The following is a 22213-nucleotide window of genomic DNA, read 5'->3' as shown; positions in this document are numbered from 1 at the left end:
GTGGAGGGAGCCTCTAAAAAACCCAGTTTGGACCAATTCATGGTGGAGGGAGCCTCTAACCAGCCCAGTTTGGGCAAATTCATGGTGGAGGGAGCCTCTAAAAAACCCAGTTTGGACCAATTCATGGTGGAGGGAGCCTCTAACCAGCCCAGTTTGGGCAAATTCATGGTGGAGGGAGCCTCTAAAAAACCCAGTTTGGACCAATTCATGGTGGAGGGAGCCTCTAACCAGCCCAGTTTGGGCAAATTCATGGTGGAGGGAGCCTCTAAAAAACCCAGTTTGGACCAATTCATGGTGGAGGGAGCCTCTAACCAGCCCAGTTTGGGCAAATTCATGGTGGAGGGAGCCTCTAAAAAACCCAGTTTGGACCAATTCATGGTGGAGGGAGCCTCTAACCAGCCCAGTTTGGGCAAATTCATGGTGGAGGGAGCCTCTAAACAGCCCAGTTTGGGCAAATTCATGGTGGAGGGAGCCTCTAACCAGCCCAGTTTGGACCAATTAATGGTGGAGGGAGCCTCTAACCAGCCCAGTTTGGACCAATTAATGGTGGAGGGAGCCTCTAACCAGCCCAGTTTGGACCAATTAATGGTGGAGGGAGCCTCTAACCAGCCCAGTTTGGACCAATTAATGGTGGAGGGAGCCTCTAACCACCCCAGTTTGGACCAATTCATGGTGGAGGGAGCCTCTAAACAGCCAAGTTTGGACCAATTCATGGTGGAGGGAGCCTCTAAAAACCCCAGTTTGGACCAATTCATGGTGGAGGGAGCCTCTAACCAGCCCAGTTTGGGCAAATTCATGGTGGAGGGAGCCTCTAAACAGCCCAGTTTGGGCAAATTCATGGTGGAGGGAGCCTCTAACCAGCCCAGTTTGGACCAATTAATGGTGGAGGGAGCCGCTAAACAGCCCAGTTTGGACCAATTCATGGTGGAGGGAGCCTCTAAAAACCCCAGTTTGGACCAATTCATGGTGGAGGGAGCCTCTAAAAAACCCAGTTTGGACCAATTCATGGTGGAGGGAGCCTCTAACCAGCCCAGTTTGGACCAATTAATGGTGGAGGGAGCCTCTAAACAGCCAAGTTTGGACCAATTCATGGTGGAGGGAGCCTCTAAAAACCCCAGTTTGGACCAATTCATGGTGGAGGGAGCCTCTAACCAGCCCAGTTTGGGCAAATTCATGGTGGAGGGAGCCTCTAAACAGCCCAGTTTGGGCAAATTCATGGTGGAAGGAGCCTCTAAACAGCCCAGTTTGGGCAAATTCATGGTGGAGGGAGCCTCTAAAAACCCCAGTTTGGACCAATTCATGGTGGAGGGAGCCTCTAAAAACCCCAGTTTGGACCAATTCATGGTGGAGGGAGCCTCTAAAAAACCCAGTTTGGACCAATTCATGGTGGAGGGAGCCTCTAAACAGCCCAGTTTGGGCAAATTCATGGTGGAGGGAGCCTCTAAAAACCCCAGTTTGGACCAATTCATGGTGGAGGGAGCCTCTAAAAACCCCAGTTTGGACCAATTCATGGTGGAGGGAGCCTCTAAAAACCCCAGTTTGGACCAATTCATGGTGGAGGGAGCCTCTAAAAAACCCAGTTTGGACCAATTCATGGTGGAGGGAGCCTCTAACCAGCCCAGTTTGGACCAATTCATGGTGGAGGGAGCCTCTAAAAACCCCAGTTTGGACCAATTCATGGTGGAGGGAGCCTCTAAACAGCCCAGTTTGGACCAATTCATGGTGGAGGGAGCCTCTAAAAACCCCAATTTGGACCAATTCATGGTGGAGGGAGCCTCTAACCAGCCCAGTTTGGACCAATTCATGGTGGAGGGAGCCTCTAAAAACCCCAGTTTGGACCAATTCATGGTGGAGGGAGCCTCTAACCAGCCCAGTTTGGGCAAATTCATGGTGGAGGGAGCCTCTAACCAGCAGAGTTGTGGGAAAGCAGGGTGGAGGGAGCCTCTAACCAGCAGAGTTGGTGGAAATCAGGGTGGAGGGAGCCTCTAACCAGCAGAGTTGGGGGAAATCATGTTGGAGGGAGCCTAGTATTAGCAGAATTGTGCAACGCTTATGGTGGATGAGTATGAGGATGCGGAGGAATTGGAGAGGTTGAGTACAGACATGGAGTTTCATGTTGGGGTGCTTTACACAGGTGGGCACAAAAATGAAGGCTCTATCCAGTGGTGGTTCATTTTTATCAAAGTGAGCCGGTCGGCACTCTCAGCTGACAGACGGGTGCGCTTGTCAGTGATGATGCCACCGGCTGCACTGAACACCCTCTCAGATAGGACGCTGGCGGCAGGACAGGACAGCACCTCCAAGGCATATAGGGCAAGTTCAAGCCACAGGTCCAACTTCGACACCCAATACGTGTAGGGCGCAGAGGGGTCGGAGAGGACAGGGCTGTGGTCGGAAAGGTATTCCCGCAACATGCGCCTATACTTCTCACGCCTGGTGACACTAGGACCCTCCGTGGCGGCACTTTGGCGAGGGGGTGCCATCAAGGTGTCCCAGACCTTAGACAGTGTGCCCCTCGTTTGTGTGGACCGGTGAGAACTTGGTTGCCTACTGGAGGAACTGCCCTCCCTGCCGCCAACGTCACATGCTGGAAACATCTCCATCATATTCTGCACCAATTGCCTGTGGCAAGCATTGATGCGATTGGCCCTCCCCTCTACCGGAATAAAAGACGAGATGTTGTTTTTATACCGGGGGTCAAGGATAGCAAAGATCCAGTACTGGTTGTCCTCCATGATTTTGACAATACGCTTGTCGGTTGTAAAGCACCCCAACATGAACTCAGCCATGTCTGCCACAGTGTTAGTTGGCATGACTCCTCTGGCCCCACCGGAAAGTTCAATCTCCATTTCCTCCTCATCCTCCATGTCTACCCATCCGCGCTGCAACAATGGGACGATTCGAAGTTGCCCGGAAGCCTCCTGTATCACCATCACATCATCGGACAACTCTTCTTCCTCCTCCTCCTCCTCCTCCATTAAACGCAGTGAAGCGGACAGATGTGTGGACCTACTCTCCAGCTGTGACGGATCGGATGCTATCCCTAACTCCTCTGTGTGATCTGAGTTATCCCTGATGTCAATCAGGGATTCTCTCAGAACACACAAGAGCGGGATTGTAAGGCTCACCATCGCATCCTCAGAGCTCACCCTCCTTGTGGACTCCTCAAAGACCCGTAGGATGTCACAAAGGTCTCTCATCCATGGCCACTCATGGATGTGAAACTGAGGCAGCTGACTTTGTGGCACCCTAGGGTTTTGTAGCTGGTATTCCATCAAAGGTCTCTGCTGCTCAACCACTCTATTCAACATCTGAAACGTTGAGTTCCAGCGTGTGGGGACGTCGCACAAAAGCCGGTGTTGTGGCACATGCAGGCGTTGCTGGAGAGATTTTAAGCTAGCAGCGGCTACTGTCGACTTGCGAAAGTGGGCGCACATGCGCCGCACTTTCACCAGTAGCTCTGGAACATTGGGGTAGCTCTTTAGGAAACGTTGCACCACTAGGTTGAAGACGTGGGCCAGGCATGGAACATGTTGGAGTCCGGCAAGCTCCAGAGCTGCTACCAGGTTCCGGCCGTTATCACAAACGACCATGCCTGGGCCCAGGTGCAGCGGCTCAAACCATATTGCCGTCTCATCGAGGAGGGCATCCCTCACCTCGGAGGCAGTGTGCTGTCTGTCCCCCAAGCTGATCAGCTTCAGCACAGCCTGCTGACGTCTACCAACGCCAGTGCTGCAACGTTTCCAACTCGTAGCTGGGGTCAATCTAACAGCGGAGGAGGAGGCGGTGGCGGAGGAGGAGGCGGTAGAGGAGGAGGAGGAGGGGGGTGTTCTTCTCGTGTCCCTGCCAGGAATGTTAGGCGGGGAGACGAGGTACACCGGGCCAGTTTGGGAAGCAGTCCCAGCCTCAACTACATTCACCCAGTGTGCCGTCAGTGAAATGTAGCGTCCCTGTCCGCATGCACTTGTCCACGCGTCGGTGGTCAAGTGGACCTTTGTGCAAAGCGCGGAACTAAGGGCCCGCCTGATGTTGAGTGACACGTGCTGGTGCAAGGCGGGGACGGCACACCGGGAGAAGTAGTGACGGCTAGGGACGGCATAGCGAGGTGCCGCAGTTGCCATCAGGTCCAGGAAGGCGGGAGTTTCAACAAGCCGGAACGCCAACATCTCCTGGGCCAGCAGTTTAGCGATGTTGGCGTTCAAGGCTTGCGCGTGTGGGTGGTTAGCAGTGTATTTCTGCCGCCGCTCCAATGTCTGAGAGATGGTGGGTTGTTGTAAAGAAACGCCTGATGGTGCCTTTGATGGTGCAGGAGAAGGAGATAAGACAGGACCAGGGGAGGATGAGGTAGAAGTCAACAAAGTGGCGGAGGCAGATGAAGTGGTGTCCTGGCTCGTCCTCTGGAGTGCATCGCCAGCACAGTCAGCAGTGGCAGTGGCAGAGGCAGAGGCAGTGGCAGAGGCAGTGGCAGTGGCGTGAACGGCAGGCGGCCTTTGTCCTGCCGTTGCTGCCTGCCACTGATTCCAGTGCTTGGATTCCAAATGACGGCGCATTGAAGTGGTGGACAGGTTGCTCTTCTCAGAGCCCCTAATCAATTTCGAGAGGCAAATTGTGCAGACAACACTATATCTGTCCTCGGCGCATTCCTTGAAAAAACTCCACACCTTCGAGAAACGTGCCCTCGAGGTGGGAGTTTTTCGGGGCTGGGTACGAACTGGAACATCTTGGGAGATTCCGGGTGTGGCCTGGCTTCGCCTAAGCTGCTGACCTCTGCCTCTGCCTCTAGCTACCCTTTTTGGTGCTGCACCTGCCTCAACATCCACACTACTTTCCCCGCTTGACATCCCCCCTGTCCAGGTCGGGTCAGTGTCCTCATCATCCACCACTTCCTCTTCCAACTCCTGTCTCATCTCCTCCTCCCGCACAATGCGCCGGTCAACTGGATGCCCTGACGGCAACTGCGTCACATCATCGTCGATGAGGGTGGGTTGCTGGTCATCCACCACCAAATCGAACGGAGATGGAGGAGACTCTAGTGTTTGAGCATCTGGACACAGATGCTCCTCTGTTAGGTTCGTGGAATCGTGACGTGGAGAGGCAGGTTGAGGGACAATGAAAGGAGCGGAGAACAGCTCTGGGGAGCAGGGACAGTTTGGGTTATTGTTCTGTAAAGCTTCGGAATTTTGGGAGGAAGGAAGACAAGACTGTTGGGTAATAGGAGGAGAGGAGGCAGAGTCTGACTGGCTGCTGGACAATGTGCTGTAAGCGTTCTCTGACAGCCATTGCAAGACCTGTTCCTGGTTCTCGGGCCTACTAAGGTTTGTACCCTGCAGTTTAGTTAATGTGGCAAGCAACCCTGGCACTGTGGAGTGGCGCAATGCTTGCTGCCCCACAGGAGTAGGCACGGGACGCCCTGTGGCTTCACTGCTACCTTGCTCCCCAGAACCATTCCCCCGACCTCGCCCACGGCCTCGTCCACGTCCCTTTCCGGGAGCCTTGCGCATTTTGAATTCCTAGTTAGAAATTGGCACTGTATACCCGTAGTAAAAATTGTGGGTGCACGTAACCCCAATATATTCTTTGAATTACCAGTCAGAAACTGGCACTATATGGCAGTAGCAAGAAATGAGGGTATTTGTATTCCCAATATATTCTTTGAATTCCCAGTCAGACAATGGCACTGTATACCAGTAGTAAAAATTGTGGGTGCACGTAACCCCAATATATTCTTTGAATTCCCAGTCAGAAACTGGCACTATATGGCAGTAGCAAGAAATGAGGGTATTTGTATTCCCAATATATTCTTTGAATTCCCAGTCAGACAATGGCACTGTATACCAGTAGTAAAAATTGTGGGTGCACGTAACCCCAATATATTCTTTGAATTCCCAGTCAGACACTGGCACTATATGGCAGTAGCAAGAAATGAGGGTATTTGTATTCCCAATATATTCTTTGAATTTCCAGTCAGACAATGGCACTGTATACCAGTAGTAAAAATTGTGGGTGCACGTAACCCCAATATATTCTTTGAATTCCCAGTCAGACACTGGCACTATATGGCAGTAGCAAGAAATGAGGGTATTTGTATTCCCAATATATTCTTTGAATTCCCAGTCAGACAATGGCACTGTATACCAGTAGTAAAAATTGTGGGTGCACGTAACCCCAATATATTCTTTGAATTACCAGTCAGAAACTGGCACTATATGGCAGTAGCAAGAAATGAGGGTATTTGTATTCCCAATATATTCTTTGAATTCCCAGTCAGACAATGGCACTGTATACCAGTAGTAAAAATTGTGGGTGCACGTAACCACAATATATTCTTTGAATTACCAGTCAGAAACTGGCACTATATGGCAGTAGCAAGAAATGAGGGTATTTATAACCCCAATATATTCTTTGAATTCCCAGTCAGACAATGGCACTGTATACCAGTAGTAAAAATTGTGGGTGCACGTAACCCCAATATATTCTTTGAATTCCCAGTCAGACACTGGCACTATATGGCAGTAGCAAGAAATGAGGGTATTTGTATTCCCAATATATTCTTTGAATTCCCAGTCAGACAATGGCACTGTATACCAGTAGTAAAAATTGTGGGTGCACGTAACCCCAATATATTCTTTGAATTACCAGTCAGAAACTGGCACTATATGGCAGTAGCAAGAAATGAGGGTATTTGTATTCCCAATATATTCTTTGAATTCGCAGTCAGACAATGGCACTGTATACCAGTAGTAAAAATTGTGGGTGCACGTAACCCCAATATATTCTTTGAATTCCCAGTCAGACACTGGCACTATATGGCAGTAGCAAGAAATGAGGGTATTTGTATTCCCAATATATTCTTTGAATTCCCAGTCAGACAATGGCACTGTATACCAGTAGTAAAAATTGTGGGTGCACGTAACCCCAATATATTCTTTGAATTACCAGTCAGACACTGGCACTATATGGCAGTAGCAAGAAATGAGGGTATTTATAACCCCAATATATTCTTTGAATTCCCAGTCAGACAATGGCACTGTATACCAGTAGTAAAAATTGTGGGTGCACGTAACCCCAATATATTCTTTGAATTACCAGTCAGAAACTGGCACTATATGGCAGTAGCAAGAAATGAGGGTATTTGTATTCCCAATATATTCTTTGAATTCCCAGTCAGACAATGGCACTGTATACCAGTAGTAAAAATTGTGGGTGCACGTAACCCCAATATATTCTTTGAATTCCCAGTCAGACACTGGCACTATATGGCAGTAGCAAGAAATGAGGGTATTTATAACCCCAATATATTCTTTGAATTCCCAGTCAGACAATGGCACTGTATACCAGTAGTAAAAATTGTGGGTGCACGTATCCCCAATATATTCTTTGAATTCCCAGTCAGACACTGGCACTATATGGCAGTAGCAAGAAATGAGGGTATTTGTATTCCCAATATATTCTTTGAATTCCCAGTCAGACAATGGCACTGTATACCAGTAGTAAAAATTGTGGGTGCACGTAACCACAATATATTCTTTGAATTACCAGTCAGAAACTGGCACTATATGGCAGTAGCAAGAAATGAGGGTATTTGTATTCCCAATATATTCTTTGAATTCCCAGTCAGACAATGGCACTGTATACCAGTAGTAAAAATTGTGGGTGTATATAGCCCCAATTCTATTGCTAGGGGACTTGCAGGGTATTTCTGGGGTGAAGGTGGGGGGGCACACCGTTGGAACGGGTATCGGGGTATATATCGGGTATACGGGAATACACTGACAGTGTATTCCATTCAGGATCCTGGGAAAGCTGGGTTGCGGCGATTGAGCCCGTCAGTGCCACGTTACACTGACAAGCTTCTCCCTGGAATTTAGCTCTTATAAGAGCTGTTGGTTGTCTTCTCCTTCCTATCCTAGCCTGTCCCTGCCTACCCAGAATCTAAGCCCTAGCTAGCTGGACGGAAACCTCCGTCCTCGGTGAATTGCAAGCTCAGAATGACGCGAACCTGGGCGGCGCTGTTCTTTTAAATTAGAGGTCACATGTTTTCGGCAGCCAATGGGTTTTGCCTACTTTTCTCAACGTCACCGGTGTCGTAGTTCCTGTCCCACCTACCCTGCGCTGTTATTGGAGCAAAAAAGGCGCCAGGGAAGGTGGGAGGGGAATCGAGTAATGGCGCACTTTACCACGCGGTGTTCGATTCGATTCGAACATGCCGAACAGCCTAATATCCGATCGAACATGAGTTCGATAGAACACTGTTCGCTCATCTCTAGTGCTTAATAATATGATCCTTTATAGATCTTAACGATACCTGCTACCTCCTTGATTTACATAAGTGTGTTGTTCTTGGTGTTGCAATTTTAATGTTGATTAGTTTATTTTTTTCTGTTTTCAATTTTTTATACAACCACTTTTGTCTGTGTCTTGACCTGCAGCTTAGCGCCATTAGCTTTAATGTGGCTGAGCTACAACACCACACAGTCCTTGGGTAAGAGAATGGCTGTGTCTAGAAAAACTAAATCTATTAAATCTTACAGAAGTATCCTAGTGCGATAACATCCTATTAATTCAAGTCTATTAGAACCTCTTTTTATGCAAGTCTATTAGATCCTTGATCTGGCTCCAACTGTGAGTGTGAACTCCTGTTCATACAGGAAACACTGTGTACATCAGAGGAGCAGAGACAAGATCAGTGTTCCGGAAGGGAGAACATAAATTCCTAATAAAGTTATTAAATAATAACTGATTACTCACAGGCTCATTTTTAAAAGGGATAAAAAGAAAATTGAAAAACTCATTTACCTACTTTTGCCCATCTTCGAAAAATAGTATTTTTCTCGTAGAAAAACACTTCTGTAAATACTTCCCTGAGTATCATGTACTTATAAATAATATGTCAAGTACAATTAGATCACACTGATGATAACGGGCGGATCCAGGGCCGGGCGAGCCGGGCAACCGACCGGGGCCCCGCGCCCAGCGGGGCCCCGTGACGCGGCCCTAACAAAATGGTCCTGGTCGGCATACATAGGCATTTAAAGCAGGAGCTGTCAGCTCCTGCTTTAACGCTGAGCTCCGGCATTTGTAGCCGCGATGTGATGACGTCACATCGCGCCTACAATATGTGTATGAGGGAGAGAGCTGCGGGGGAGCGAGGGAAGGTGAGTGTGTTTTTTTTGTGTGTTAAACATTTAGGTGGAAAATAATGTAGGGGGCCCATGAAACTGGGGGCAGATGGAGGGGGGGGGGGAGAACGGCATGACACTGGGGCAGATGAAGGGGGAGAGAACAGTATGACACTGGGGCAGATGAACGGGGGGAGAACGGCATGACACTGGGGCAGATGGGGGGGAGAACAGCATGACACTGGGGCAGATGAAGGGGGGAGAACGGCATGACACTGGGGCAGATGAAGGGGGAGAGAACAGTATGACGGTGGGGCAGATGAACGGAGGGAGAACGGCATGACACTGGGGCAGATGGAGGGGGGGGGAACAGCATGACACTGGGGCAGATGAAGGGGGGGAGAACTGCATGATACTGGGGCAGATGAAGAGGGAGAGAACAGCATGACACTGGGGCAAATGAAGGAGGGGGAGGAACGGCATGACACTGGGGCAAATGAAGGGGGGAGATCAGCATGACACTGGGGCAGATGAAGGGGGAGATCGGCATGACACTGGGGCAGAGACGGGGGGACATGAAACTGTGGGCAGATAAAGGGGGAGAATGGCATGAAACTGGGGACAGAGATAGAGGGGGGGACAGGAAACTAGAGGTAGATGAAGGGTGTATATGAAAATGGGGGAGAGATGGAGGGGGGATATATAATTTATGGGTGTCTATAGGAGGATTATACTGTGTGGAATCACATGAAAAATGAATGAGAATGGGTGGAGTCAACATAAAAGTGGGTGGGGCCTAATTTGCCGCGTCGCGCTGCGCGCACCGCACGTTTTATTCCCTCTTTCTAGTCTTCAACAGTTGGGAGGTACAGGTTAGAAGTGCAAGATCCCCCAGTAAGTAGGGCCCCGCCAAAGTCAATTGCCCAGGGCCCCGCAAAACCTGGATCCGCCACTGGATGATAAAGTGTATAAAATGCATTGCATAACTTGGCTGACTACTGATAGGCCATTAAAAAAAATCCCTTTAAAGCTATCTTTAGGATAGGTTATAAATATCTGATCACGAGGGATGGGGGGAGACAGACAACCCTGCATGGAGTATTCCGGCTGTGTCTGGTTCCCTTACTATACAGAGCACTGATAGCATACAATGCTGCTACTGTAGTTCAGTTCCCAATGACTGCATAAAATGGGGATTTAACTCAGCCCAAACAGTTGATCCAATAAAAATTGACTGTCAACTTCCATCGGCTCAGGTATCTTTAGGATAGGACATTAGAAACATCTTGGAAGCCCCTGTTTGTATACATTTGAGCTATTACTTACCCTGTAAATGCAAAGTATTCTATTTAGCTTATCACCATTGTGATCTAATATAGTTGATATCTTTTCTTATTAGTACATACTACTCAGAGTAATATTTATAGTAGTATTGAATGAGAAAAAAATATTTATACAAAGTGTAGTCCATAAAAAACACCAGAAAACTCCTTCAAGCCATAACTAATGGGACACAGCTACGGCTACGTTCATATCTGCGTTGGAGTCTCCATTTGTAAACTCTGTTGCCGTGTGTGTTGAAAATAGCAGGAGTCAGACTTTTCATTCGGCGGTTTCAGTTTTAAAGAATGGAAATCCGACAGATCACCTTATACTGTAGTTAATGGGGTCAGTCAAGCTCATATATAACCACTATTGTAGCTATCTTCCTATCCCTTGTTATGGTCCTCCGACAGATCAGAACAACGGATAGGCTGACACCAGTACGTACCTAGCGTAACTAAAAATATTTTGATCAAAATATATTGTATGTAAAGGAAATCTGAAATATTATTGCACAACATACCCTGAATTGACAAAGTAGCAAACAGAAAGCTTCTCAGGCAGGGTAGCTGTTAGTCGCTCGGCATACTGCACCAGGTTGTCATGTAGGAATCTAGAGTTTGTATTCAGTAACTCCATCTGCTTCACAGCAGCCTTTGTCACCTCCGGATGACTGTGTCCAACTACAAGTGAGGAAAAAATCCATTATTCATAGGGAAGTACAGCCAAAAGAACACAATGATCCAATGACATCATACAAACAGGACCTCCGGCAGTTGTGCTATACAATCTATTGTGTCTATGTGTAGATTGATTTACCCTGAGTTATATTTAATTGATGGACTTACCATGAGCAACATTATTTATGCAGTCGAGGTATCGTTCTCCTCTTTCATCAAACATGTATTGTCCTTTTGCACATACGATCTTAATAGGATCCTTTGCAAAAAATACTTTGCAGGATGGTCTAAAAGGAAAATAACACAAATAAGGCATTATCGTCTATGCTGTTCTCTTATATCAAAGTCATACCAGCCTAAAATATTTCCTTACATACATGAAACAGAATCGCCAGGAGTCAGTAGAAGTCATATTACTGTTTTCATTTGGAACTCATGACTATTTTAAAGACTGCGCATGAAAGGTGAGGGGTCACTTTCTAAAAACAACTTCCTGTCACTAGTACTGCACACCGGTGACAAGTACTGTATGTAATCACATGGAGTGGGAAAATAACTGTTAACTCCAAAATTAGACATATGGAAAGGTTACAGTAGTCACAAATCAAATCTATATGTTTGTACAATGGTAAAACACTAGCATATACACAGTATATACTATAATAATAACGTATATTATACAGTCATGGCTGTAAGTGTTGGCACCCCTGAAATGTTTCCAGAAATTCTAGTATTTCTCCAAGAAAATTGTTGCAGTTACACATGTTATGTTATATACATGTATATTTCCTTTATGTGTATCGGAACTACACAAAAAACAGAGAAAAGAAATAAAAAAGATTATATAATTTCACGCAAAACTTCAAAAATGGACTGGAAAAAAATACTGGCACCCTTAACTTAATATTTTGTTGCACAGCCTTTTTAAAAAAAATAACTGTAATCACTTCCTATAACCATTAGCAAGCTTCTTACATCTCTCAAGTGGAATTTTGGTCCTCTCTTCTTTTTGCAAACTGCTCCAGATATCTCATATTTGAAGGCTGCCTTCTCAAAATAAAAATTTTAAGATCTCTCCACAACTGTTCATTAGGATTTAGATCTGGGCTCTTCAGAACTCTCCAGCGCCTTGTTTTCATCCTTTCCTAGGTGCATTTTATATATATATTTGGGGTCATTGTCTGCTGGAAGGCCCATAATCTAGGATGCAAAACCAGCTTTCTGACACTGTGCCCTACATTGTGAACCAAAATCCTTTGGTAATCTTCAGATTTACACACAGCCAAGACACCAGTGCCAGAGGCAGCAAAAGAACCTCAAAACATCTTTGACCCTCCACCATATTTGACTGGTGGTCCTGTGTTCTTTTCTTTGTAGGCCTCATTCTGTTTTCAGTAAACAGTAGAATGATGTGCTTTACCAAATAGCTCTATATTAGTCTCATCTGTGTACAAGACGTGTTCCGAGAAGGATTTTGACTTCTGCACAAACTGCAATCTATCACTTTTATGTCTCTGTGTCAGCAGTGGGGTCCTCCTAGGTCTCCTGCTATAGCATTTAATTTCATTCAAATGTTGACAGACATTGTGCTGACACTGATGCACCCTGAGCCTGCAGGACAGTTTGAATTACGTTGGAACTTGATGGGGCTGCTTATCCACCATCCAGATTATCCTGTGTTGCAACCTTTCATCAATTATTCTCTTCCATCCACATCCAAGGAGATTAGCTACAGAGCCATGGGTTGTAAACTTCTTGATTATGTTGCACATTCTGGACAAAGGAACATCAAAATTTCTGGAGATGGACTTGTAACCTTGAGATTGTTGATATTTTTCCACAGTTCTCTTCTCCCCTTTCTGTTTTCCATGCTTAATGTGGCACACACACACACAATGCAAAGATTCATTGCAAAATTCAATTTCAATCAAGAGTCAATTTTTTATGTGGTTTCAGGTGTGATTTTTATATTGCCCACACCTGTTACTTGCCACATACTGGAAACAAAATTATTTACCCACAATTTTGAAATATATTTTTGAAGTTTTGTGTGAAATTCTGTCCAATTTGAGCATCAGAACACTCTAATACATGTTGCATAGTTGTTCACTGGCTCCAGATGACTATTCTTTAATGTGTGTGGACTACGTCAGGAAAAAGTAGATTTATAAATGCTAGTGTACCATACTCATAACCATTAGGGAAGATGTATGTTACTGTAATGATATGTGCCTGTTATTAGTTGACTCTCTCCTTACCCTCATGTGCAAGAATCTTAAGTCTTTGGCTAGTTTTTGGTGTAAATTATAGCAAATTTGCTAGGCCTTCTAAGTGCCACTCCTGACAAGCTCACATTTCGTAAGAGTGTACAGGGAGTGTATCTGCCAAAAGTCACAAATTGTGATTAGAAACTAGTATAAAATGTATGATAGATTCCCATATTTGCATTTCTCCTTCTGAGGATAAGGCCACTGAGGAGATAAGATGTGACCGCTTGTATATTCACCTCCACTTAACCTATATCAGCGCAACATACTTTGTGTCAAAATAAACCAAACAATTCTACATTATTTTTTTCTGCTTCTATATGAGGCTTGTATTTCACATGTTGTGTAACTTGCTGAAGCATCAATGTCAGACTTCCAAAGACTTGCTTACTGTTAAAGGTTCAGGCACACAACAAAACCTGTATATGGACTGGATATGCAATACAACTGTCTACATGAACCCAAGTGTACTTATGGTAGCATCCTGAATAGAGAATATCAGGTCTCAAAGTTGGGGCACCAACGTTAAAACTAAGACCTGTTTGGCATGTTATAGCATGGAGAGGTGATGGTTATGGTTATGCAAACTAGGGTAGAAAATGAAGGGAACCTGTTTTCAACTTTATACAACTTTAGATAGAAGATGATGAGGATAAAATTCCAGCAATCCAACTCTTCATAAAACTTAACTTTTAATCTATAGAAGATGAAAACATAAAAAATGAGGTGGGCAACATGTCCAAAACCTCACGTAAGTGCATGTAATGTCCAGAGAAACTGACGCGTTTCGAACACGAAGTGTTCTTAGTCGTAGCCTTAGGCTACGACTAAGAACACTTCGTGTTCGAAACGCGTCAGTTTCTCTGGACATTCAGTTTCTCTGGACATTACATGCACTTATGTGAGGTTTTGGACATGTTGCCCACCTCATTTTTTATGTTTTCATCTACTATATTTTAAAAGTTAAGTTTTATGAAGAGTTGGATTGCTGGAATTTTATCCTCATCATCTTCTATCTGCAAATCTCCTGAGCCGAAGGAATCATATTCCGAAGGACTCCAGTCTCTCTGGTTGTCGTGAGTTTACAAATGAACTTTTTTTGATACCATGTGTTCTTTAGAGGGCTGTGATTTTTCCCTTTTTTCCCTCCCCCTGTACAGTTGTCACTTATACAACTTTATACTGCCCTTACTTGTGTGCCCAGGTGGAGTGATTTCAGAGAATTAACCCCTCATTCACATCTGCGTTTGGTAATCCGTTTGGAAAGTCCACATGGGGACCCCTCGAACGGAATACCAAACGCAGATGTGAAGGAGGGGTTACTGTTGCATCCATGAGATGAGCCTTGTGTATTCAGGAGATGATGCTGCCCCCACCCACCCGCTATAACTGACTGTTTCCTCCTAACCATTGTGAAGACCAAGGAAGCTGTCAAACACGATAGCTCCCACATCTCATGTATAACTAGGAATATGTGACTATGTCTACAAGGTGCCTCTGTAAGCCAACGTCTCTGTCACTGCTTGTTGATGGCGGGTTCCCTTTAAACAGGCAAGTAAACCACAAAGACTGCTGGGCTATGAGGTTAGGTAGTACTATAGAGACAAGAATACGTTCAGAAGTAAGAACCGCTTGCTCTTCATTATGAGAGCGTGAAGTAGAAGAAGACAAGAGACCATGCAGAACACTAGCATGAATTTTTGAATAAATAAGCCCAAAATGCTTTAAAAAATTTTTGACACCAGAAATTTGGGGTGCAGAGATTAAGAAATTTCCATCATGAATGTATAATGGGGACACAAGAGTTTTCCAGATAGATATAATGCCACAATACAAGCTCCATGGAACACAATGGAATAGTCACAGAGGACACAATACATGGCTTCTCTCATCTCTTGTCACTCTCGAGTCTACACACTTTCAGCTGTTTATCCTGGTGTGCACAAAACCAGATCAGACTGGTTGTAGGATACTGAATAACTGCAGTCAGCTGTCACCGAGGAGAATGAGTAGACAAATAGCCTTTCACTAATAATAACAGGACATTAGCCAGAAACCAGTTCACCAAAGTTTTAACTCAAACAATCCTTTTCTTCTGAGCTGACAGAATTGAGCAAAACTGTTTTATTAGTTCAGGGGATTCCGTCTCCAGGAAACTCATAGAACATAATGCTGAGTAGTAGCATACCTTTACAGAGAGTACGAGGCACGATTTCCTTGAAAGTGCAGTTTTTAGAACTAGTCAAATGAGACTCAAGCACAATGGGGGTGTCAGACCCTGTGCACTGTCAACCTTAAGAGCCTTGGAAGTTCTGGCACCCCTCCTCCCCATTACACTTGTAGCTCATGTGCATATGTAAAGCACCATGGAATTAATGGTGCTATATAAATAAATAATAATAATAATAATAATAATAACATTTATAAAAACTGCTTTTAAAAGGAAATGGGACATCTATGCATCTGTGACGGGTTTAATATTGATATTCCTGTTGAAAACACCCATCATGAGAAAATAGTGGGAAATGGAATCTTTCCTCCTCTCAGTATCACAAGTAAATCCCCTTTATATGATGGATGTTTTCTATTATATAGTTTCTGTTTTAGTTGTTCGTCTGACAGGGCTGTCATATCTAGATTTGGCAGTTCTATCACTTTTGTCACTAAGGCCTCATTCATATCTGGTTCCGTTCCCCTATCCACATGAAAGCAGCGCTTTTCTCTCCACATTTTTCGGGCGCTTATCAAACGTAAGCCACATGGACTTCATTATAGTCTATGGGGTCGGCCGCTTTCCTAAGGTAACTGTTTTTTTATGTGGATAGGTTTCCATTAAGGGGGTCCCCAAGCGAACTCCCTGAACGGAAACCCGAACGCAGATGTGATCCAGGCCTAAGACTGAGCTTTCAACTGTATTCAGTGCTGTACTTGCTGACAACAAGAATGCTGCGGGTCTTCAACACATTATGTGGATTTATTTGTCTGATCCACTCTGTCTGCTGCCTGTGCTCGCCACAGGTTACTCAATGGTGAGGTCCTGGGTCTAATCTGCTGCAGTTACTGCCCATGTGGTCATCTATGTCTGTTATGACTATATCTATTAGATATAGATTGCATGTGTAGAGCACTTGCAGAAGCATTGGCAGATTCAGTGTTATTTCTCTGTTGACGTTTTTAGTTGACCTGTTTAGGTGGAGTTGGCAGCCAAGAAATCTAAGATAACTGGAACTCTGAAGCTGGCCATAAGCATTACATGGAAGTCAATGTATATGGAGGTCTCTGAACTATCCCTGATGGCAGATGTTGGGGAATTAATAACTAGCCATGGTTTAACATGGCCGATGTGGGGTATAAGTTACTGCCATAGGGGTCTGACAGTGACATTGCCTTCTCTTATTCTAGACATATGGTGTATGATGGCTCAGTTTATCTTTGTGGTGGAGCTGGATAAAATCTATCTTGTGTATATATAAACATCTTCAAGAATGGCACCATTTATTCTTCTATATAAACAGTGATTACATGATGACAAAATATTTCTTAAACATTGCAATAATAAAGTACAGATGTTCAAAGCACAAAGATAGAAAGTCAAGAAAAACATGAAAAACAATATAATCGCAATAAAGAAGAGAATCCCACAAGCCTAAACATGTGCAGTAAGAGAGGCTCATAATGTCTGTCTGCGTGTGAGGATATACTTATGTAGGAGACAGGACGCAGGCAGGGGTGGGGGAAATTCCACAAGTCTCATAGATTGATTTTTAGTTTCCAGGACTCCAGATGTAAAAGCAATGGGTCCATCCGATCTCTCTAGACTCACTGGAATTGGATTGGCCTTCTTCACGACTCTACTATTCCAGCTCCTTACAAGTCATAAAATGAGCTTTTACTTAGCAACAACAAGCTTGTTTACTGGCTGGGAGGCTTGGAGAGAGGGAGCACATAGGAAATGACTACAATGTGTGGGCTTCTGCTTAAATGGAAAACAACTGGTTGGCAGGGCAGAAAACACTGACAGAGCCCTGACAGCACAGCTGTGGGTATTGGAGGTGACTGCGGGGCACTCATGTTTTTCACCTCAGTGTATATTACTCATTTCTGTTACTTAAGTGAAATGTGAGAGTTTTTGTCTAACTTTACAAATAAGCAACTACAGTAAGAACTTTTTCACCTATTAAAGGCATCCAAAAACTGCACACTTAGTGTCTATAGCTGTTTACCTGGCAGTGCAGGCAGAAAATAGCAATTCTGGTCATGTCTACAGCAATGGCTTTTTCATGTGGTTTGCGCTTCAAAGTACACACAGTGCAAAGTGGCCAGTTGCTGAAGACGTGACCGGTGTTGTTATCTTATACCTGTCGCCTAATAAAGTTCTTTGCAGTGATTGGTGACTGACGCTGCTTTTTCTTATTTCTGGATGCCTTTAAGGACTGAATGGTTGAGCACCCCAAGTCCTCTATTGCATCTCTGTCCTTATTTCCAGGTATGAAGAGGATTATATACTAGAAGGACATTGCTAGCCATTTATATGTAAGATACAAAAGGATGTCTACCATGTGAAAGCTTGTCATTAACCATCACCACTGTTATAATTTGTAAAAAAAAAAAGAAAAAAAAAAGCTAGAATTCCTGCTTTAAGCTAAGGCCCCATCTAGCGGGCTGCAGCTAAAAAGGAAACACTGCAGTGGTAACCCATTGTGGTTTTCCAGCAGTATTTTCACAGAACATCTGCAGAAGTTTCCTCTGCGGACTTTCAGCTTCCATTATACCTATATGAAAACCGCCAACATCACCAGACCTAATATATCTGTGTTGAAAGAAATAAAAGTAAATGGAATTGATCAGTATTTCATTGGAGCAATGTAACTGCACAACCAATCACGCATGCAGACAGGGGTACAGGGGATCTCCCATTATTGTGACCAGTGGAAGTCCCAGCGGTAGGACATCCACCAATCTATATTTTATGCCCTATCCTGTGTATAATGTGTTATAAATTTGGCACAACCCTTTTATCTGCTATCTAGTGAATAGTTATATCAAGTCAATCCAATAGAGATCAGTCCATATATTGTTGTGATCCTTTTAGAAGTTCATCTTGCATCTGATGCCACTGCCACAGTGGCAAGTAAATAAGAAGTAGGTGAAATGAATAAGAATCTTTCCAATGTCCTCTCTGCTGCAGACTAGCAGGACTTCCATGAATTACAGTTTGCCTGTTATGTTTTATAGCACTTCTTATTTGTTGACCTGCCCTAGAAGAGAATATGACATAACGTCTCTACACATAATGAAACAGACTGCAGACAATTCTTGGGAAACTGGTGATTTAGGAATTTGACAGGGCTTGCATGCTAATGTTCCCCTGCCCTAGTGTGAATGTATCCTCTAGATATTTTCTGTATAAATGCCTATAGTGTATTCAGCACCATGGAATAAATGGGACTCTAAACATATATAAATAATAAAATAACCTGTTATACTATAGGAGGGACATAATACTTTGCACTCACATTAAACATTATTTTTCAGCACATTGTTAGAAATATTTTCAGGTATAAGATATTGAATTTGATATAAAGTGTTGCAATTTGCCTATAATAGTTACAGAAGTGAAGTTAGTTCAGCTTTCTTTGCTCTTGAACAGCAAGACATGTTTTCATACCCAGAAATGTGAGGGGCCCCCTTTCCTTTAAACTCAGTGAACTGCTGTGTTAGTTCTTTTTGGAAATGCCTCGCTTGTGGTTTGTCTGCAGCGCCTGCACCAGACTCCTTTCTCTACCATTCTGTGTTACTGACATAGCGGTACTGTATGTTTAACTCTTATGTAGCAAACAGTTACATCCGGACAGTCCAGAATACTCTGCATATACTGTACATACTCTTCATATTGGTAGGTGATACTTTCAAGAGTGACTGCAGAGAATGACAACCACAGATGGATATTTCATATGTACACCAGGCTAGGTCTTAGTTTCCCTGGACTCATAACTAGAGGGACTCATCTAATTTTGGGTAGACTGGCATTCAAGGACAGAGTACTCTGGCATCCTGGCATTAAATGTTACTGCTGTCTGCCATCCAGTTCATTTCAACATCAAAGCTGATGGATTTAACACTTGAATTACTGCCATATTCTTAGAACTTGAATATCGGTTATAATTGTCCTGGGTGATGAGTTCTATGATTTTATATTGCTTCTTGTGCTAGTAACTATCATCATCCCATGTTCCATACATTATACACTTTATTTGTCTCAATTATTTATTCTTTACAGTAATATTATAGGAACAGCAATGTACTAAAACTGTGTTTTATTTAGGAAAATAGCATCTGTACTTACCCTATGTGCTTTTTCCTCATTTCAATGGTTTTCTCCTTGGAGTATTGCTCACACATGTTTGCTTCTGTCAATCTTCTTGGCACAGAAGTACAGATCAGCTGAGTTTCCAGGACTGTTGTATAGCCACAGGCTGTGAGGTGTAAGAGCTGTTCTCTTGCCTTATGCTCTCCCTCTATTTATAAGCCTGCTGAGTTTTCTAAGGACACTGCCTTCTCCACTCCCCACTCACGCCTCTGTCTGACATTAACTCCTCCAGTGAAGACAGGCTAGCAAATGGTTAACGTGGCCAACTTTTACTCTAGTTGATAATATAAAAACTGTACTGTATGCCTTAAACTGCTGTGCAATGTAGTTAATATACATATCAGGGGGAATATATAACCCAGCTATGCCAATATTCCTGAATAGGTTGGTGTAAATGTGGCACTTATTCGGCGCATAGCCTGTTTTTGCTCCAAGATGTACCATATTCTTGATTTTGCTATTCCCTCACCAGTTTTTATGAAGGGAAGAGGAAACTGAGACTTTCTGAGGCCCCACTAATTTACTATAACTTATGTCATTAGACTGGTGCAAGATATACTATAACTCTACCTGAGTCCCCGACTGGCACCAGAATTACTAAGAGGCAGGTGCATCTTAATAACCTGGTCACATCTTGCTCCAGCTTGATATATGCATGTCACTGTACGCATATTAATTCTGTGTGTATAACCCGTTGGCTATTAAGTGGTTAATTCTAATGACTATCTGACAAACTTTGGATTACTGTTCTTTGTTACTGTTTTACACTCTTAGGACTAGACGTCACCCTGATAACAACAGCTTTGTTGTTATCAGTGTTTCTGATTTGTACGTGGCTATGCTGTACATGATATTATGTTTTAGTGTTGTAGTATTTGGGTAGATTTTAAGACTTGGAATATGATACTCTGTTTCTTTCCGAAAATAAGCCCTTGTATGATTTTCAGGATTTTTGGAATATGTTTGAAATATAAGCCCTACTCCAAAAAATAGTTCGAGTTACAGTTTATTAAAAATAATGTCTAGGCATCTATATGTGTAAAGAAATATCTAGAATACAGAAGGACAGATACAGTAAACCCTTCATCATGAAAAGCAGTCACCTCCAAAAGAATCACACCCCTAAGACATTGACCTTAATGCCGGGGGCCCCACGGGACATAAATGCCACAATTTGCCCGCAGCGGAGACGCTGCGGGAAAAATCGCGGCGTTTTGCAGTGCAAGCAAAGGGGATGGGATTCAGGCGAATCCCATGCCCACTTTGCGGAAGAAGCCGTTGCGGCTTTGTAAATCACAGCATGTCAATTATATCTATGGAAACGCCGATGGATTTCCCATAGATATAATTGTAACAGAAAGTCCGCAGAGGAAAATTCTGCGAACTTTCTATTGAAAGCACTGTGGAAAGAACCACAGTGCGTTCAGGTCGTGGTTCTTTCCGCAGTGCTTTAGCGCTGCGATTACAGCCCGTGGGGCCTTAGGGAGCCTTCACACGGTGTAAACGCGCGTGTATTTTTGCAAAATACACGTGTAAAAATAAGACTCCCATTGACTTCAATGATATTTTTTACACGTGTAAAAATACGCCTGTTAAAATACACCTGTAAAATGTCATTGAAGTCAATAGGAGTCTTAGGGCCCCTTCACACGGAGGATACGCTGGCTGATTTTTAATGTGTAAACGTTCCTAATCAGCAGCGTTTAAAACAGGTCCCATTGCTTTCTATAGGAGCCGGCATACGTGCGCTCCCCATAGAAATGAATGGGCTGCTTTTTCCCATTCATTTCTATGGGGAGCACACGTATGCCGGCTCCCATAGAAAGCAATGGGACCTGTTTTAAACGCTGCTGATTAGGAACGTTTACACGTTGAGAATCAGCCAGCGTATCCTCCGTGTGAAGGGGCCCTTATTTTTACACGTGTATTTTGCAAAAATACACGCGCGTTTACTCCGTGTGAAGGCTCCTATAGGGAGCTATTTGTACAAGATGGTACTAGTGAGACAGTTCTCCACAACAATAAGGGTTGACTACTAGTAGTGCGGGGCTCCCATACACAGATATGGTGATCCCACTGGAATCATTTTAATTTCTGAACCTGAGGGTTGTGGCTGCTTCTGGTCACCAAGGAGAGCCAACCAGTACACTTCGCTGCAATGGAACACTTAAGCAATGGCAAGGGACTTGACAGTTTCAGGCCATTGATAGGACTTACACAGATCTATGTGATATGGAGGAAATTGTGGAGCTGTTTGGCCACAGACACTGGCAGACATGGTCTTGGGTCTTCTGGATAACTTCACTGATCTTTATTGATGATTTCTGTGGTTCAGTTGAAGAGGTCTTGATTAGAGATGAGCGAACAGTGTTCTATCGAACACATGTTCGATCGGATATCAGGGTGTTCGCCATGTTCGAATCGAATCGAACACCACGTGGTAAAGTGCGCCAA

At 44.2% G+C, this 22213-nt stretch overlaps 1 protein-coding gene across 1 annotated transcript in view; it reads right to left on the bottom strand.

Annotated features, from left to right (window-relative positions):
- Positions 1-19898, bottom strand: part of ETNPPL (ethanolamine-phosphate phospho-lyase) — a 44250-nt gene extending 24352 nt beyond the window's left edge. Inside the window, exons 1-3 of the mRNA XM_075287176.1 lie at positions 19736-19898; positions 11291-11409; positions 10966-11125 (exon numbers count right to left, since the gene is read on the bottom strand). Of these exons, the coding sequence (XP_075143277.1) occupies positions 10966-11125; positions 11291-11409; positions 19736-19791 (335 nt within the window). The 5' untranslated portion in view covers positions 19792-19898. The remainder of the gene's footprint in view (positions 1-10965; positions 11126-11290; positions 11410-19735) is intronic.
- Positions 19899-22213: the final 2315 nt, after the last annotated feature.

The sequence above is a fragment of the Leptodactylus fuscus genome, chromosome 1, assembly GCF_031893055.1.
Source record: "Leptodactylus fuscus isolate aLepFus1 chromosome 1, aLepFus1.hap2, whole genome shotgun sequence".
Taxonomy (NCBI): Eukaryota; Metazoa; Chordata; class Amphibia; order Anura; family Leptodactylidae; genus Leptodactylus; species Leptodactylus fuscus.
This window is presented reverse-complemented; position numbering and strand designations above follow the sequence as displayed.